This window comes from Oryza glaberrima, chromosome 1 (genome assembly GCF_000147395.1).
Source record: "Oryza glaberrima chromosome 1, OglaRS2, whole genome shotgun sequence".
In the NCBI taxonomy this organism is placed as follows: domain Eukaryota; kingdom Viridiplantae; phylum Streptophyta; class Magnoliopsida; order Poales; family Poaceae; genus Oryza; species Oryza glaberrima.
In genome coordinates, this window is record NC_068326.1 from 29,080,443 (window position 1) to 29,099,293 (window position 18,851).

The window sequence follows — 18,851 nt, forward strand, 5'->3', positions numbered from 1 at the left end:
GTAAGAGACCTGGCTTCTATTGAAAGCCCGAAGGTTGTGCTGGGAAATCCAGACATTAGTTTACAACATAGGGAGGGCGAGACCTCTAACAAAGTGCAAAAGGACTCAAGAGCAAGCTACCACCTCTAAGACCAACTCTAAGACAAAAGAGACAGTAGGGACTGCTGCTAAACATAGCAGACATCAGATAAGAAACACACAACCAAGACAAACCAAGACAGAAGACAGGCAGAACTGTGGCAACCAAGACAACTCTAAAAACCAGGAATCAACCTATCCCCAATCTATTACTTCCAGTATTAGCAGCAACGATCTTCATCTTCTCTGCTAAATCCATCATCCTGTCAGCTTCTTCAGCACGCCCTAAAATCTTCCACTGCAGTGAATAAGAAGCAATTCGAAAAGGAAGCATTAGGGGAGAGTAAACCAACTGGAAGATATAACTTTGACTGCATAATTCTTTGTATAAATTGAAAAAAATGTTATACAAGTAATTTATATATTTGAATGTAGCAAATTTCCAAAACTACATGACATATGTATCGCAAAATTACTGATTTAAGTCCCACTGTTACAAAACTACATATTTAAGGTACAATATAGCATACAACTAAAGATTCGATTGTCAATTTAGCTATGAGAGAACCGCATATTTTAGATATTAGATCTTTGGCATTGTTGTTCTTATGGAACTTTTAGAATATATATGTAGTTTTGTGAAAAAATTATCACTAATTAAATATGTAGTTTCTTTAACCAATATTTTCATGTGTAGTCTTGTTATAAATTTACTTTTAAAGATATGGTTTTGTGATAGACTTTCTTCTAAGTTTGTAGTTTTACGATAAATTTGCTTCTAAAATACTCCCTTCGTTTCATATTATAAAGCATTTGACTTTTTACCTAGTCAAACCAAACTTATAGAAAAATGTAGTATTTTTCAATACAAGACAAACTTATGAAAGTATAGTCAATGTTAGATTTAATAAAATTAATTTGATATTTTAGATTCTTATATAAACTTTTTTTTGAGAATTACACAGTACAATGTAGACACTCACAACGCACGCACACTCACCCCTATGAACGCACGCAAACTCTACCCCTATGAGTATCTTCGAAGACTGGGCCGGCAAATCCATCCTATAGATTGATAAAGTCAACACAGACGCCTTGCTGTCGACGGGTACATCGTCTACTGAAAGCACAAAGCCGTTAAAGCATTATAGATTATGTCAATATCCTAAATGATACGTAAAAAGAGAATAGGAGAGTATATACGTTATACTACATTTTCGTCATAAACATTTGTGTTTGGAACAAAATTTGGTCAAAATTGTAAAACTTAACATCCAATTTTATATCAGAATAAGCTTATAAAGTTTAATAAGTTGTGTTAGTATTCTTCAACACAAATTTATGCGCATATTTTCTATTAAAACTACGGCATTTGAGAAAGTACTAATTATCAAAGTTTCAAATTTTAAATCAAATCTTAATCATCTAATGTTTATGACTAGCTAATAACATGAGTTCTTTCACACAGTACCTACCAAGTCCCAACAATTGGCACCATCGAGTACTAGTACCCAAGGTTTAATAAACCGTTTTAGATGGGGTTACGACCACCCCGCGGTTTGGCGGTTATCATTGGCACCATCAAGTACTATAACACAGGGCTTAATAAACCGTTTTGGATAGGGTTACCGTCACCTCACGGTTTGACGGTTATCACGGTAACCGCGAAAACCACACGGTTATCGTGAAGTATACCATAGCTTTAAAAACTGAAAAGATTATCACATATAATAACCACAGTGACCGTACGGTTTTGTTAACCTTGCTAGTACCACTGTACTACGACCTACAACACTCAGATCTTCAGTAAATACAACTATATATCAATCGATAATCTGTCATCGATTTTTGCCGACAACGGTGTATTGAAGATCTTTTCAGCAGATTGAGTAGCGCCATTTTTATTTTTATTTTTACCGTCAGAAAACAACCTTCTTCTATTAGGTGTTGTGGTGTAATATGCCTCTTATACTCACCGATAATGACCCAAAAACTTTATTTCCTTTCATCCATCAAATCTAACATAAAGGAGAGTCCAACGTTGGACGTAACGTACGAGGCAGGTTGCTTGGGCGTTGGCTTCCACAATGCATCAGGAGGGGGCAATGGGAGTATTCCGTTGAGAAATGTGGACAGATTTGAGATCAGATCATGCACGCAGCATCAGTTGCTGCAGGTTGTAACTCAAGCAGATTCGACTTTCGATCCACGAGAAGATTGCCAGCGTACGGTATGATTAAGTATAGCTTTAGTGGACCATTCGATATTTCGATTGGTAGTGCTGTTAGTGTGTATCTGGTTGTCCAGCCTAAGCCTCCGTAAATATCCATAACCTGTCTTCCACTTAATTCTCCCCCCCCCCCCCCCCCCCCTTTGTTTTTTATCTCTACTATTATAAACATTGAAAATTGAAGATATTTTTATCGGTATTTTGATACGTCATCTATGAGTCGGTTTTTAAGTTCGTTTGCTTTTGAAAATACATATCCGTATTTGAGTCAATTTATAAGATATTCACTTTTGGTAATACAGAAGGAATCATATAAGAAATCTGTTTAAAAAAACTAGTATGCTAACTTGAAACGATCAGACTCCTAACTGCAGCTCATGATTTTCTAAAAATATATATATCCAAGAGATCTCACAGTGAATTTCATCTTAACTAAACTATATAACTTATAATAAGATTAAAATAGATTTCACCCGTTACAACGCACGGGCATTTTTTCTAGTAATATTAAATAAAAGAACGTTGTCAGCTTTGGCTCTTATGTTTCCCAAAACAATTCAGATTATATTAAATAAGGGGACCAAAACAATTCAGATTATATTAAATAAGGGGAGAATATAACCCTATTAAAACATGGGAAGAAAATAAGGCCTGCCACCTGCCAAATATAGAAAGAAAGAAAGGGCATTGCAAGATATATGGGCTGATGAGCAGATTTCAATGTTAGCCAACTCCGCCACATGCAAAAATATGCTAACAAGAATCGGGCATTGTTTTCATCCTCCAATAGAATACAAAACAGGCATAATAAGGGATTATTCGGTAAATAGGATTTTCATATAAAAATAAGAAAAATAAAGATAGAATGTCACGTGCACTCCATTCCTTATGAGTTTTCCCAAGAGGTTTTACTTCATGTTAAGAATCATATGAACTTAGTTTGTAAGACTACAATCCTTAGGAATTTGGGTGGATCCATTACTATGAAACGAATTATACATATAGAAAAAAAAATCCTAAGGATTCAATTCCTATAATAATCTTATGAAAATACTCTAAACCGAATGAGCACTAAAACTTCGTCCTTACTTGAGGTAAATATGAAATATGCATGATTTTGAGAGTTAAGGGGACAATACATAGCCCAAATTAATTGCATGAATGAAAAAAAAAGACGTAATAGAAAAAACACATGATTTTGATAGGAATGGAAATGTAAAACAAAGGATTATAAAAAAAGGAAAAAAACACAACACAAGAATGAACATTTGATTGGACCACAGAAAAAACATAGGAATCGGATAAGAGAGATAAACTCCAAGGAAAATTTCCAAGATCCTTTGTATAAACTAGGTTTGACCCAACCCAATCCATCTCGTCCCTCCAACCAAACACATGCTTACAGTTTCATGGTTGAGTAAAAAAACGAACTAAAGCCTGGGTGTTCTTTCTTTCTCTTTCCTTTGTATAAAGGTAGACTACTAAAATGCCTAAATATACCAGTTCGTGGCACTAACGTACTAAAAGGCATAAGCAACAAAGCTAACCGACTTTAAATCCTACAAATCTAGGCTACGATGAAATGGGACGCTAGTCATCCAGCATCATTGTCTAAACTCACCATTACTGAGTAATTTTTGTCCATGGCATAAAACCGTATGCAATAGCACTTCTTCAATCGCATTTTGCCCAGGACAGACTATAGAGCACCAGGGATCAACAACAAGGGGTACTCTAGTCGTTCGGTCCACAAGGACACAGTTCACGACGCTACGAGCAATATCCACACAATTACGAACTAAAGTATGCGCACATGCCCCCCTTGAACCGTGTTTCTTTTTCTCTGCTCTTGGTCCAGTGGAGTCATCCCCAATTCCTAAGTACAAATTCCGCATACTTCCCAGAATAACAGGTGTGTAGCAACTAGGAAGGGTATTTCACAACCCGCTGGACTAACTAAACAAATGCCTTCACAGAAGCAAATCATGGATCGTACGTTCTTACATTGCATTTACAGTACCGGTGTTCTTCCTGGGTGAAGCACAGTCACTCCATTTTAGTCTCACATTAATGCTGCAACAAGATAAAAAGAAATTGAGTTAGCTATGAATGATGAGGTTGAAGAAAACTTCAGTCATGAAAAATACTGGTTTGGTTCAGAAATTCGTTGCTTGAACTAACAGAGTGTAACTACTTCTACGAGGATGCAATTTTGATAAAATTTATCAAAAGTTGTGCATCCATTTGGAGCAACATAAGAAGCACTGAATCAATCCAAAGTGAATATACAAGGAAAATTTGGCAAAAATTTCGAGCCTTATGAATTGATCGGTCCTGATGATAACTCCATCTTGTACAACTAGCTCCATGAAAGACAATATCGACGAGTAAGTAGTTAGAGCTAACAGCAACCATAAAGATGTCCTGGGACTCCAGCCAATCAATATTTAACCTTTTCCATCTTAAACAAGAAAATAAAGTAGTCTGATAAAGTGATAAAGGGTGCATGCAAGGAACATCCAAATGCTGTCCAACACAGGAATTATAAAAAATCACTTTGCATGTAGCACACACAATTCTACTAAATAAAATAATATCCTTATGGACGAAATCCTGAAATGCTAAACTAAATGAGCAAGTCAGATAGAGAAGTATGTTGACTTAAGAATCCGGAAACAGAAGTGTCAACATATGCTGGCGTTGACAAAACTTCTATGAGGCTAATAGCTCACAAACCACAATTGCTGTTGCTCAATTAAAAAAATGCACATACAAATAAAAGCCATCATGTGTTTCATTTTATTATTGTAGTCAATGAGACTATCTTGTCTTTTGAAAAAAAAATATATCCCAGTCGATGAGAAATATGACAAGTTGGGTAATACGAAGTTAGGTGGCACTAATATAACACTGAAAACACTCACTGTTCAATCAGAGATGATAAGAAACTAATATACAATGCATACATGTATAGGAGACATGGGAATGGCCAATGGGAAAATAGAACAAGAGATGGTGCCATAATCCTTATGGTAGTTGATCACACTATAAAGGTCTAGCACCTCTTATGAAATATGACAGATAGATCATCTAAGACAAATTACAAGAATATTTAACTGAGGAAAGCACAGTGTTTCATGCTAACGTATCCACTTTTATTTTCAGTTCTGATGCTTCCATTGGACTTAGAACTGAATAATGTAAAAATCCAAATCTTTTTTTTCTAAAAGCATAGGAAATTAGCATTGCACTACTAATATAGACAAAAATCATGCATTTACTACGCTAATCACTTCCCGGTAATTACATGAATATAATCTTCCCTGTATGGCTACTTGAATACAAACATGGATAGTACCCTGAATCTTATTGTAGAACATGAATCTGAATATACCATTTGTTCTATATCTGAGTGTTCTATATCTCAAACCATCTAACCCACTATTCCACTAAGGCCTTTTTAGGATGGGCTTATAATACAAGAATTTCCACACTTAATTCTCTGGAGGAGCTGGTGCAAGGTAAAGTGTTTGGTTGAATGGATTGAATATAGGAACGAAGGATCCTGAATGAGATACTGAAAAGAGGGAATTTGAAGGCCTCTAAGACAGTCATTCAATCATTTTGCTCAGACACTCAGGAATCATCATACACAATGGCCCCTTCAGAGATGACTATTATTGAAAATCAAGAGTATCTCTGTTATGAGCGGTTGGTGTGATGCTCATAATAATCTCCATGCAGATAATGAAATGCAGCAATCTCCACACCAAGATAGGGCATTACTATCCATCACCTTATCTTCTTCAAGTGATTAGGTATTGTTTTTCAATTGCCATCTGAAAACTCTCTCTACAGTAAATAACTAATGCAAATCATAGTAGGTTTTACTAATAGGATTTTCAACACAGTTAATTTAGAAAATATCACTTCCTCTTTTATCTTCATGTGGGAATAATTATGTTAAGGTCAGTCACAGAGATCGAGAAATGGGATGAGATTGATAACTTACAGCATCAATGGCACTAATATCCTCGAATAAAACCTTCTTGGATCTCAGATTGCTAGCAAATTTCTGAAGAGCACAAATGTTAATTATGGTTAAGGAATAAAAAGTTTAATATTAATAAATGTGAAAGTGCAGTGATTAACTGCTAAAAAAATAAGCAGTAGGATATTTTATCCTCAAACATTGGATGGTTTAACATCAGCATTGTATTGTTGTTAACAATAGCCCGCACTGCTAGCTCTTTGGCTTCTTCATGTTTCCTTTTCAACGAAATGCATAACTGCAGAGTAAGACAAGCAAGTTAGAATATTTCTCATGCCATCAGGTGGTGACTTAATTTAGACTGCCTACATGATGACATCTGTATATCAGCATTATGGTAAAAAAAACAGGTCAGCTAAAGGAAAATAAAATAAAAGGCAGCCGCTCCAGACCAGGAAATTACATCTAAAGAGTTCTGGCTACAACAGTAAAACATTATTTCATAGGTTTGTGTGAAAAACTTAAGTGATCCAAAATCCAAATTTGAATTACGCATATATCAGTTAAAAGGTGCATAAGCCTCTGAGCAAACTTAAAGAGAATCATGTTGACAACAATAAGACACAATCTGCCCATATATATTGCCACTTGATTTAGATGGCATAGCTGTGAAGTGCTACTTTGACAAAACTATAAGGAACTATAAGAATTGGATTCAAGCTAGTGCCATCTGATTTCATCAAGTCTAATATGAGCACCATGCAGCCCCACCTCTTTTTTTCCTTTCTGCAGAATAATCGCTGCATTACGGTGCGAACATTCAAATAAGGATAATAAAGCATTGGACAGATTTACTCACATCTTCAAGCTCCTTTCTACAAGCCTCAGCTTTTTGTACATTTACATCATTTTCTAACAGCGCAGGCAACTCTAGTTCAGAAATTTCCCCCATCTCACATGATATTGCTGAAGCAATGGCATTATCCATGCGTGCTTTTGGAGTTCCACTTCCTGGAATCTAATAAGTGAAATCAAGAAAGTAAGGATATGAGAACAGCTCAATACAACCTGGTTTCAATGGCAAGTCATTTCATCTTTCCATGGTCTCAAGGTGAAGCATAACCATTGACATTGTTTTTGTTTCTGATTTAGATAACTTATAGAATGGTTGACTGCATAACACATCAGCCTTCATAAATTCAGTTATGGCGAAACAAAATATATGCAGTAATCAGATATATTCATGGCACTTACTGTTTTATTTCCCAACTCTGAAACAGTTTCTGGTGATGTTCTGCATGGTAAAATAAATCTATTACTTCCAAAAGAGAGAACTAGAATATTCAAGATACATTTTTATGCATTAAAATGCAATCGAAACAACAACCTCACAGCTGGAGATTTCATGATGTGCTTCAGCATAGCAGGAGCTTTTGGATCTGAAGCTGATTCCTGAGAAGGCAAATTAACAATATGAACAAACTACAAAAAACTAACAATAGCGAATTCTCCTAAAAAAATGTACATAAAAAATTGTATTCTTTTATCAATAGCTTAGTAAATTTGCTGCAGATAAAAACCTTGCTTAAAAACTGACTTTTGCAGGATATTTCATTTATCAAATCAGTCCATTAAAACCCTGTGAAACTGTGCTTAAAGATGAACAAGTAAAAAACTACCACCCGTAATATAATCACTGACTCAAAACAGTACAACTTAAATGTTACATCTGTGGATTAATGCTTCATGCTTTTAGGATTGGACAATTTTAACACGTCTGTTAACTTGATAGATTAGTTGATGACAGAAGTCAGTAGATGTCATAGAAATTTTCTATAAGGGCATGATGGATTTCTTCAGTATGACATGGAATTTCATAAATTAGGAATTTGAGCTATTACATATGGTCTACCACTCTTACCATGAGTGGATATCGTCTTCTGCATGTACTTTTTAACACTTGGTATATCCAGGGTGAATTTTTATGCCGTGGAAGGGCATAACATTCCTCACAAACTTTGATATGAAATAAGCACATACAAAGTTACAAACAACAAACTTGATATGAATTGACAAATCAAATTTTTGAGTCTGGAAAATGTAAGCTTAAGAAAAAGTATTAGTTGCAATCCTCAGATGAAGACAATGAGGGTTAAACCACACAGGGATACAAGCAATAGGAGAAAAAGGAAATGATTTTTTAAAACATAATGTTGCACCAGTGAATAACCTTAGGAGTCTTTTGCATCATGGATGGGCTAGGCAACACATATTTTCCTTCACCATAGGACTTTGGGTTATTGGATGTTGTTACAGGGGAACCCTTCCTCCCGCTCGTTTCCATCATATCCTTCTCCACAAGCAAGTCAGACTTTGAACTTATGGTGCCTGCTTTAGTAATTCTACATTCATATAGATGATTTCAGTCACTTCTTATGCAATATGTTTAGAAAAACACAGTTAATAGTTCAAATTCCTAATTTATGCAATATGGTAGAGATACTATACTTTGCTGCTTTCAGTTGAGAAAGTGGTCTATTGTCAGCTTTAGGAGTGCCTTTTCCTGCATCAAAAACATTGGTACTTCCCAAGAGTGACCGACTCGCAACGGTCTTATGTCCATTGCTATGTGCTGGGCTGCTAGGAGCATTCAGTGTAGAAACATTGCCTGTGCTAGGAGACTCAAGTCTGGGAAAAGGAAGCTTGTTAACCATCAATGCAGTGGAAGGATCAAGGGGATAAAATACGGTAAATATAGAGCATTCTGCTGTACTGGAAACAAGAAAACAAGTAGAATGGATGCAGTGCGCATGCATTCTATTCAATACACCTATTCCAAGTGCAAACACATCCACCATGAAAACATACTAAAAGTATGTGAGGTATTTACAGTTTCCATGAAACACGCTAACAAACACACCAAACCTTTATAGTGGGTTTCTTGTGAATTGATTTTACTCAAGTTTATACTAGACGGGACACAAAAATTATCAAGGAACTATCATGTCCATGTTAAAATGTTAGATCAGAATTATGAAGAAAACATAGCAGTATTGTGCATACATTAAGTAAACACCATTATAATAAAGTTTTTGAACCGACACATTCCTGATGTTGCAAGGTTGAAGGGCAGCAGTTTCTTACCTAAGTTTGGAATTCTTATGATCTTTGGCATTCATGGAGGTGGTCAACAGCTCATGTAATGCTGGCTTGCAGAATGTTTTTGACGAAGCAATTTTAGGCCTTTCAGATCTTGCATTAGCTTGTGTGCTTTCCCTGCATTTTATAAAGCACATTCATTATTTGATACAGTATTAACATTTTATGAGTACATGCTAGCCATCAATCTGTCTACAGTCTACTACCTTTTCAACTCAGTAGAATGTGTATTCATCTTTTTTACCATGTTATTGGCACTACTTAATTGATTTAAGGTTGTTTCAGAAGTTAGTTGAGGAGGCCTGCTTGCTTTAACAATTGAAGACTGGGGCAGAAGAGACAAACTCCCTGCTTCATTCAATGATGCGGGTTTGACATTTCTCATATCCCTGCATGATATTTATCATAATAGTGTCACATGGTAACAAATCACTGTACAAAATTACATCTCGGCTCACATAAAGGAAAAGAACTCCCTTGTACAAGCAGAATTATGATATGCTACACTTAATCCTACATTACTGATATCTGATTTAAGATACATTATCTGTTAACGAAAATAATCACTGGGTAAGCACTGAATGGAAGAATAAAGGTCTTATGTTGTTAATAAAGAAACTTATAGCAAAGACAAACCTCTGCATTGATGAAGAGAGACTCTTTGGACCTGAAGTCCCCTTTTCAGCCTTCTTTGTTTCACATGATGTTTTCTTCAGAAGCTTCATTGAAGTTCCTCTAAACCTTTGGTTATCAGGACTTTGTGCATTAAGACATGCACTTTCCCCCACAATCTCATTCTGGTCATTTTGGGAATCTGATTGGGCCGTCAATTTTCTTGAGATGGAGGGGCACGTGGTGCTGGTGTTCATGAATTGTGAACTAACTGATTGCCCACTATCATTATTCCCCCTTGATATATGAACTTTACTAAGTTCCACCAAAGGAGCTTCTCTACAGTTCTCAGCAACTGCTGTTGTAGTCACGTGTGTAGGATCTTCACCAGGTGTAGAACTGCAAGGAAGATTCTGAGAAGGCTTGTTAACAGCTGCTCTTGATGGGTGTGTCTCATTAGATTTCTCTTCATGTGTATCAGTTGAGAGCAAATCTACTTTATTTTGGTCCATTCTTGCAGGGCTAAAGCTGAAAAAATCATGCATACCGTCAAATGAGTTAGAGGAATAATGTTTGAAGCTGCACAGTTATCGTTCTTTACATTACCCTACCTTCCCAAATGAGTAGGCCTCAGAGTACAAGCATCATGTGTTTGCTTTTGTTCCTTACTAATGTTACCTCCCAGAACATCAGAGCCCTTAACTGAAAGACCTTTTCTTGGATCCTTGTCACCCTCTGAAGAGACAGGGTTGACCTTTTCTACAAATTTACTCATACCATTCTCCTCAATTCCCAAGTTAGCATCAAGATTGAACTTGCCCAGCCTTCAAGTAAACAAAACAAAGAAACTGAAGCAACTAAATTCATGATTTTGTGTCATATTTATTGGTCTTCACCAATATAACTTACTCACTAAAATTATTCACTGAAAAACTTACTCATTGAAATCAAAGGAAAAGGAGAAGTTGTCCTTTTCAGTCCCTTTTATCCCTTCAGAAAGATCGTTGCCATTTGAGTTGTTGGGCTTCACCTTTTTCTTGAGAGGACCAGAGAAATCTAGATCAGACATGCCCATTTTAAATGACGACAATTTGTCGAAGGCTCCATCAAGCCCAAAATCATCCCTGATAAAAGAAACATACTGTCATTCCCAATTACTGCGGCATCATATGCTAAAGGAAACTTTCAAGCCTAATACTCACAGGTTGTCAAAGCTGAATTTCTTGCTATTCTTCGGAACTGACTCAACGTCAAAGTCAATCGTGTCATTTCCTGATTTTGGTAATTTCCAAGATGAAAGAAAATCATTGCCAAAATCTTCACCTGCGGACATTAAAAAGCATTCACCATTTCAAGTTGTTACGATGGAAAAGGAAGAAATATTTCCTACCCTACTGCACAAAATTAAAAAAAATATGCATTTCATGAGCAACATATGTAATTTCCTGCAGGCAGTCATATGTAAGTACAATGAACTTGATTCAAAAACAGTTACATACCAGGAGTATTCATCTTACATGAATCAGATAAATTTGATTAAGGTGCAACATAAAAGCAACAAGGCATATGATGCTCTATTGTATCATACCAAGGGATGAACTTTTAGCATTTGCAGTAGATGCGGCTCTTTTTCGTGATTCATCCATGGTGCCAACAAGCTTGGGCTGCATGCAATAGGAAAGGATATAAGTAACCACTAATAACACAAAACAGAAGTGTGACTATAGATTCAATTTGGTAGTTATATGATCGTTAGATACATGCAGAACGTCCAAAAAAAAAATTGTACATGTTGATGAAACTATATCCACCTACACGTCACTTAAAACTTGACAAATCACAGATGAATTCTAGAACAATATGAATTATAGATGATCAAATTTTCAATAAAACCTTCTTCTCTCTAGAACAATACTTCTATTCAGATAACACTATGTAGCTCTGGAGAACAGAGGGAAGGGAGGGAGGGGGGGGTGTAGTTTCTCAGAGAAACATCAGGGAAGGTGTCTGCATGCAGTGGCGGATCTAACATGGGACATCGTGGTTCAGTTAAACCCCCAAACTTTTGGGGAACAAACAAACTGTTATGAGTATTAAGGTTAAAGCAAATTTCTAGAACAGAAGCTAGGGTTAACGCAAATTCGAGAAAAAAAGTGCGTGGGTAGAGGGAGATGGGAAAGAGGATGTGCATAACGGATGCGGCGGAAGCAGCAGGACGAACGACGGCGACCCTGCTCGCTCGCTCGCGCGATGGATGGGGATCGGCGCAGACGGCGGTGGCGGAGGATGTACTCACCAGGATGCGGCGGAACCGCGGAAGCAACAGGACGAAACCGCGGAAGCAACAGGACGAACGACGGCGCCCTGCTCGCTCGCGGTCAGCGGCGGCGGCGGGCAAACTGACGACAGAGGCCAACTACACGTCAAAATGGCGAAGGTAATTTAGTAATTCCGCCACCCGGATTGCACATCCCATCCCCACCCTACCAAACGGTGAAATTTAAAAAATGGAAATAATCCCATTTTTCAAACGGAACTTCTGAGCTAAATTTTTAAGACGGTGAATTTTATTTTTATTATTTTATAGGGTTGAAATGGTGAATAAATAGATATGTTTGGGCAATGCCCTATTAAGCAGTAGCATGACTCAGCGAACGGTCATATTGTATTGACCCACGTGTTGAAGCTGGAGCCCAGGCACAACCTTGTGAGATATCATTTGGGTACGTGGGCTGTGCGAAAACCCGTTAGCACAAAATTGATAATATACCAAGGAAAAAACTATGAAAGAGTTTCTTGCATCCTATCGCATAAACTTCAACAAAACTATGGTAAGATCCTCCGCTCACCAATAGCACATTCATCTTCCTCCTCGTCAAGCTCCCTTCACTTGCTATTTCCTTTACCCCGAACTAGTGAGCTCTCAACGGCTGACACGCTTAGTGGTTGTGCTCGTGAAAAAGGTAGACCGCGTCACCACGTTGTCGTGTAGACCTACATCGGCAAGTTCACACCATTGTTTCCTCTAACACAAGCCCTAGCTTTCTCAATTCTTTCGTTTTCCTTTCTTTCTAGCTCTTGTTCGGACGACAGTTGCTCAACTAGCAATTGTTCACCAGTCGTCGGTCGCCATCATGTCACAAGGGCCAAGTTGCGTCCTACCATTCCTAGACCATGTGTGTGCTGGTTTGCTACATGCAATTGTCGTGTTGGTACGCTAGCCTAGTAGCAGCCCAAGCACACCATGATTAGACTAGTCGTACCAGCACGACCCACAATTAAATGGGTCGTGTTGTTACTGGGGCATGAACTATACACGCGTGCTCGGGCGTGCACGAAAATACACAACCCATTTATCAATCTATAGGAGGATTTGGCAAACTCATAGCCATTCTTCTATTTCTACATATGAGATCAATTAAGACACCTCGGTCACACTTAATTAATTTGATTAGAAGGGAAACTATTTTTTAAAGATGTTTCCTTCCATAGTAGCGATTGCACTCCAACTAACATAAAAGAAAATAACATACTCATTTCCCAAAATAACATGCAAGCCCAATGTAATCTAGAACACATATCCAATTCTTCTTGTTTTTATTAAATCGATTTCAAGTAGCGTTGTCCGAGACAAAAAAAAATATTTTCAAAATACATAATGAGGATAAATCGATCTTATGGGGATATACACATATGTGATGCTTGTCAGGGATATGGATACCACATACCCAATAAGAATAAACCGATCTTTTGGGGATATACACATATGTGATGCTTATCTCATTGGTGAAAATGAAAATATTTTCTCACCAAATCAACACTGCTTAAGAGAGTTAACTAGGAGAAATTAATATCAGCCGGTAGAAATAAAGGGATGGTTGATATTTTACAATTACACCAAATGGTTTTAGCAATATCTTCGAGGGATCCACAGGTCCACACCACACAAGGAGTCGGAGTCGCAGCCGAGCGAACAGGAAATATCCTCCAGATATCCAGGACGATGATTTTCTTTTGCTTCTTAGGCATTACGCAAGGGTACTTGGTCAACCAGAGATATGAAATATTGATCCATTTTATAATATTTTTAAAATTATTTTTCCTTTTTACTTATATGTTATTTAAACTAATATTTTTTAATCGAATAGGTAATTATTTTTTCATGGCTCCTATACGGCAAGCATTGAAAAAATATGATCTAAGACAAAAAGGAATCAAAATCTTCTGCACCCCACGTCGGATTTACAGCTTACGTTTCCAGTTATTCCATAAGGGGATCGGGCACCTATATCCCAAGACATACATACCTATTACATGAAATGTGCCAAAACCTTAAGCAAGCAAAATTATAGTATAAATATATGAAATTCACGGGTATGCGTAGCAAAAGTGGTAAGAAAACATGGTATGTGTAGCATTTTCTTTCTGAAAGAGAGGGCATTTAACCCCTCGTTGAGCACCTCGGCATAGGAACTAGCATCATTATATCCGGACCAACAATGCGTGATAGACGTCGATCATGTCGCGGTATTTTTTTCCCACAAACCATGTTTGTTGGTAAATGTACTACTACTACATATAAAAGAAAAGTACGAATTACCCTCTCCTAACTATCGCGGTCGACCAAATTATCTCCCTAAATCTGAAAACCAGACATCCCTCACCCCCAACTATGCAAACCGGATGAATTACCCTCCTTGACCCAATTCGCGGTGGTTTTAGTCTACGTGGCAGTCCAGTCAACAATTCTTTTATAAAAAAGTAGGCGGACCCTACCTGCCAGTCTCTCTCTCTCTCTTCTATCTCTTTCCCAATCTCTCACTCTCTCTCTCTCTTCTCCATCACGGGCGACGGCAGAGGCAGCAGTGAGGTGAGGCGAGCGCGGCGGAGGAGGAGGTGAGGCGAGGCAACGGCAGCGGCTTCGAGGAGAGCGCGACAGTGGATGAGGCGAGACGAGCGCGGCGTCGGAGGAGGCGGGGCGGCGGCAAGGCAAGGCGGCACAGGGGGCGGGCGCGAGTGGCGATGAAGGAGGCGAGTAGCGGCAGGGTACGACGGAGGAGGCGAGCGCGATGGCCGAGGACGAGCTCCTCCTCCCCTTGCCACCGCCTACTGCGTCGCCCCCACCCCTCAGCCACCGCCCGCCTCTGTCCTCGACGTCCCAAGTGTCCTTCGCCACCACCCACCGCCATCCGTTCCACACGCGCCACCGCCTCTCCGCCATGGCCACCGCCGCCAGTGCCCGAGCGTCGTCCTCCACTCCTCCGTCGCCATCCTTGTCCACGTCACCCTCATCCCCTGCTGTCGCCGCCGCTGCTCTGTCCCCCGCCTACCACCCGTGAGAGAGAGGAAGGGTGAGAGAGAGAGAGGAAGAGTGGAAGAGGAGTATGACAGGTGAGTCCCACAATTTTTTTATAAACATAATGCTGACTGGACTGCCACGCGTACGCCATGTAGACCAAAACCACCGGAGATTGGGTCGAGGGGGTAATTCGTCCGGTTTGCATAGTTGGGGTGAAGAATATCCGGTTTTCGGGTCTACAGGGGTAATTTGGTCGACCGCGATAGTTCGGGGGGTAATTCGTACTTTTTCCTATATAAAACTCCACTCGCTCTTAGTAAATTTGGCTAGGACATTATTCGCTGGCCCTGTAAAAAAGTACCTCCATCCCTAAAATATTGTAATCTTATAAGGATTAGATACAATCTAATATTATAATTTGTAATGCTTATAGTATTATGCTATTGTTATATTTTAGAACAGAGGTTGTAGTAGTTTGAGGTTGGGCCTCTCTTTTTCCTTTTCCCTTTCAGGAGCTCGGCCTTGTTGCGGTGCGTGGAGCACACAATGGGGTAGGGCCCGTTGCTCCTGCCTCCTGGGCTGTGAGAAGTTCAAACGGGCCAGGCCCAGCCTCTTCTGTCCATGCTGGGCTCCATGATGTGGCGCCTCCTTCAGGCAAAAGGCCGAGAAGCCCGACATCCACACTCATCCACCACCGTCGGGCCCCCGGCAAGGCCGCAACAACCCTTTTTATCCGCGCCGCGCCGCGCCGCATGCACGCCCGTTGCTATCCGCGTCTGCGGATGTTGCCGGTGCGCGGTGCGCGGTGCGCCTGCCTGCACGCCACCAGCGAAGCGACGAGCGGCGGTGGCCGCGCCCGCATCCATCGCCATCACCCCACACCCTCTCTGCTCGCTCATGCGTCGCTACAGAGCTTCGGGGAAAAGGGCGGGCGGGCCCAGCGCGCCAGATCCGTAAATCGGCATGCGTTTCCAAAAAACTCCTCCCATTCGCGCCCGGCCCGGTCTCTGCGCAGGCATGCATGCAGACGCGGCCGTGACGCGTCGCACTCGGTGTCGGTACTATACGGTATCGCCCCGCCTCCGGGCCGGCCGGTGTCACGCGCCCCCGCCCGGCTCCAGTCTCGACGACGACGTACTCGCGCGCGCGCGCGCGCGGTACTGTTCCGTGGCGTGGGACAGCCGCCGGCCTCACCCTCTCTCACCCCATCGGCCACCTCTTTCGTGCCGAATTGTCGCGGTCTACCTCGTGCCTGCCCGGGGCGCTGTCCGGCGTGTCCGCGCGCGCTTTCCCCGCCTCAAAGTCTCAATAATTGGACACATGCATGTGTCCTTTCTTCCTCGGCCGCGCGCGGCTGCGGCTGCAGCTGCTGCTGCGCGCATGCATGACGATCGATCGAGCGAGCCAACAGCGTAGTACACAGGGAGGGTGACGCGTCACATGAGCGCGAGGCGTGCGGCCGGTCGCGGAGGCGGAGCTAGTAGAAAGGTTCGTTGCATTGGGTTTTGGGGGAGCAGCAGTACGAACGTACGAGCTGGCGTGGCGGGTTGGCGCTAGTGACGCCTAGCGAGTAGCGACGGGCCGGCCGACCGAGCGAGCAGGAGCTCGCAGTGGCAGCGAGCGCGCGCGCGCTTTGCCAGCCTGCAGCTAGCCGCGCGGCCCCGCAAGCCCGGCGGGACAGTTGGAGACCAGGAAAAGGCTGAAAAGAAACGCGGCGCAGGAGGCCGGCCGGCCACCGAAGCTAGTAGTAGTACTAGTATAACGGATCAACACGGCTGGTACGTTTTCTTGTACGTGTTAACGCAATGGAAATTTTGAGAACGATTAAGCTTATACTGACCATGCGATTAATTAATCATATCGAGACTTGTACTACACACGTAGTATACACAACCACATCTAGCAACTAGCAAGCTACGTACCAGTCAGGGGGGTTGGCTGCTATCCTAACTGTTGGCCGGCTTTTATACTTATGTTAACCGTATATTCAATTCTGCAACCAAAGGTATCATCAGTGGCATTAAATTCTGAAATCCTGTCATTCCTTCTGTAGGTGTATAGCTTCAATGTATGTCTAGGTCGCCTGATAATTAATCGATCGGTATGATGAAAGTGAGCCATTGCTTGCTCGGGATTCATGTGATCAGCATTTACAGCTACAGCGACTATATATACAGACATTGAGATGCAGACAAAGCCGAGATCGGGATTACTGTTTACCGTATACCGAGAGGTAATAATTTCTGATCTACAGGGAGGAAAAAAAACAATCATCTTCACATATATTTGTTTGAACATTTGTCCTCTCGCGAGAATTATAAACATCGAAGCGCTGCGATTTCAGCACGTGTAAAATCATATCGTTTCTTGCAGATTACAATATTAAACCCAGCCGCTATATTACGGGCCTACGCATGTGGGGAGACTAGCTCGGATTCTTCCATTTCGCAAAAAGAATACGGTTTTGCTATAATTATATCGCCATAAATATTCTCTGATTAAAGTTCAGTTTGTGAGCTCTCCAATTTCCTTATAGATTTGTGCAGGACTGCTTTGCCATCGTGCGTGCAAACACTAGTTTGTACTTATGCATGCACGCGTGCTTAGTTCGTACTCCTTGCTGTGATACTGATCAGTATCGTTTTCTTTTCATGCAATTGTGCTGCTTGCTGTGATTTTTTCTTTACATATCTAATTTTAGGACTTACATTGTAAATGCATTTAAATTATATATGTAATTTAGAAACTTACAATATAAATACAAGCTGACTATTTTTTTAGTGAAAAATATGGTGTCATAAATATAACTACACACAAAGAATAACTCGCAAGTAATAATATATAATCCGGGTACCAACTAGTTAGGGACTGCAGTGTCATAAATCACCTGTACGTGCATGGTAGATCCAGCCGATTGTAGTCCTTAATGAACAAAAAGATCAAGGCACAAATAATTTTTGCCAAGGACTTGATGATTTGGCCGGATAACCTACGCTTATTTAAGCAGTGGAGGACACGATATCGATCATGAACCTACGAATGATGCAATTTAAGACCAAAGTGATTCCAAGATCTTATTTCTTTTCTTTTTTAAGGTAAACCTCAAGAAACAGGATATGAAGTTTTTCTATTTTAAATTAAGAAAAAAAATAGGTGGTCCATTTTATTAGAAAACCCGACGTGAAAACCTAACAATTGCACTATTAATTAGAGGGAAACCAGCAAATTAAACCCACACGGAGAAAAAAACAAAGAAAAACTTGTGGTGGCACCACTACTGAGACCGACACATGTCATTGTTGCCAGTCTTACCACAAAACAGATGAGTAGCTCCGACTAACAAACAACTATCTCAAACCACCTAAACACCCCTACCGTGAAGCATAAACTACTGGAGTAGGCATGAAGCCTCGAAGAAGGAAAACAAACATCTAGAATAATGCCAACATCCATTGAGAACACTAGACTAGATTTTCACCTGG

The 18,851-nt window shown here is 40.3% G+C and overlaps 1 protein-coding gene and 1 long non-coding RNA gene across 8 annotated transcripts; one reads left to right on the top strand and one right to left on the bottom strand.

Annotated features, from left to right (window-relative positions):
- On the bottom strand, positions 1-12,525 carry LOC127781392 (uncharacterized protein At4g18490). Of its 7 annotated transcripts, none has more exons than XR_008018991.1 (18): positions 12,367-12,525; positions 11,659-11,734; positions 11,273-11,393; positions 11,009-11,194; positions 10,682-10,894; positions 10,095-10,598; positions 9,665-9,847; positions 9,444-9,575; positions 8,808-8,987; positions 8,530-8,701; positions 7,687-7,751; positions 7,554-7,593; positions 7,159-7,317; positions 6,485-6,597; positions 6,321-6,396; positions 4,313-4,381; positions 1,079-1,195; positions 1-376 (listed from the first exon to the last, which is right to left on the bottom strand). XR_008018991.1 is itself a non-coding variant. In XM_052308340.1 (16 exons), exons 2-16 carry the CDS (start codon positions 11,714-11,716, stop codon positions 4,376-4,378), a joined length of 2,208 nt encoding a protein of 735 aa, XP_052164300.1. In that variant the 5' UTR covers positions 11,717-11,734; positions 12,367-12,524; the 3' UTR covers positions 3,906-4,375. The 7 variants fall into 7 exon arrangements, 2 of the variants coding, with proteins under 2 accessions (XP_052164300.1, XP_052164320.1); XR_008018985.1 differs by having other exon boundaries at positions 1,079-1,198; XR_008018990.1 differs by lacking the exon at positions 1,079-1,195 and having other exon boundaries at positions 2-376.
- A 4,255-nt stretch (positions 12,526-16,780) lies between these two features.
- LOC127754711 (uncharacterized) lies at positions 16,781-17,892 on the top strand. The gene is made up of 3 exons (XR_008012885.1): positions 16,781-17,147; positions 17,423-17,602; positions 17,743-17,892. It is a non-coding gene; the product is annotated as an uncharacterized LOC127754711 (long non-coding RNA).
- The last annotated feature ends 959 nt before the right edge of the window (positions 17,893-18,851 follow it).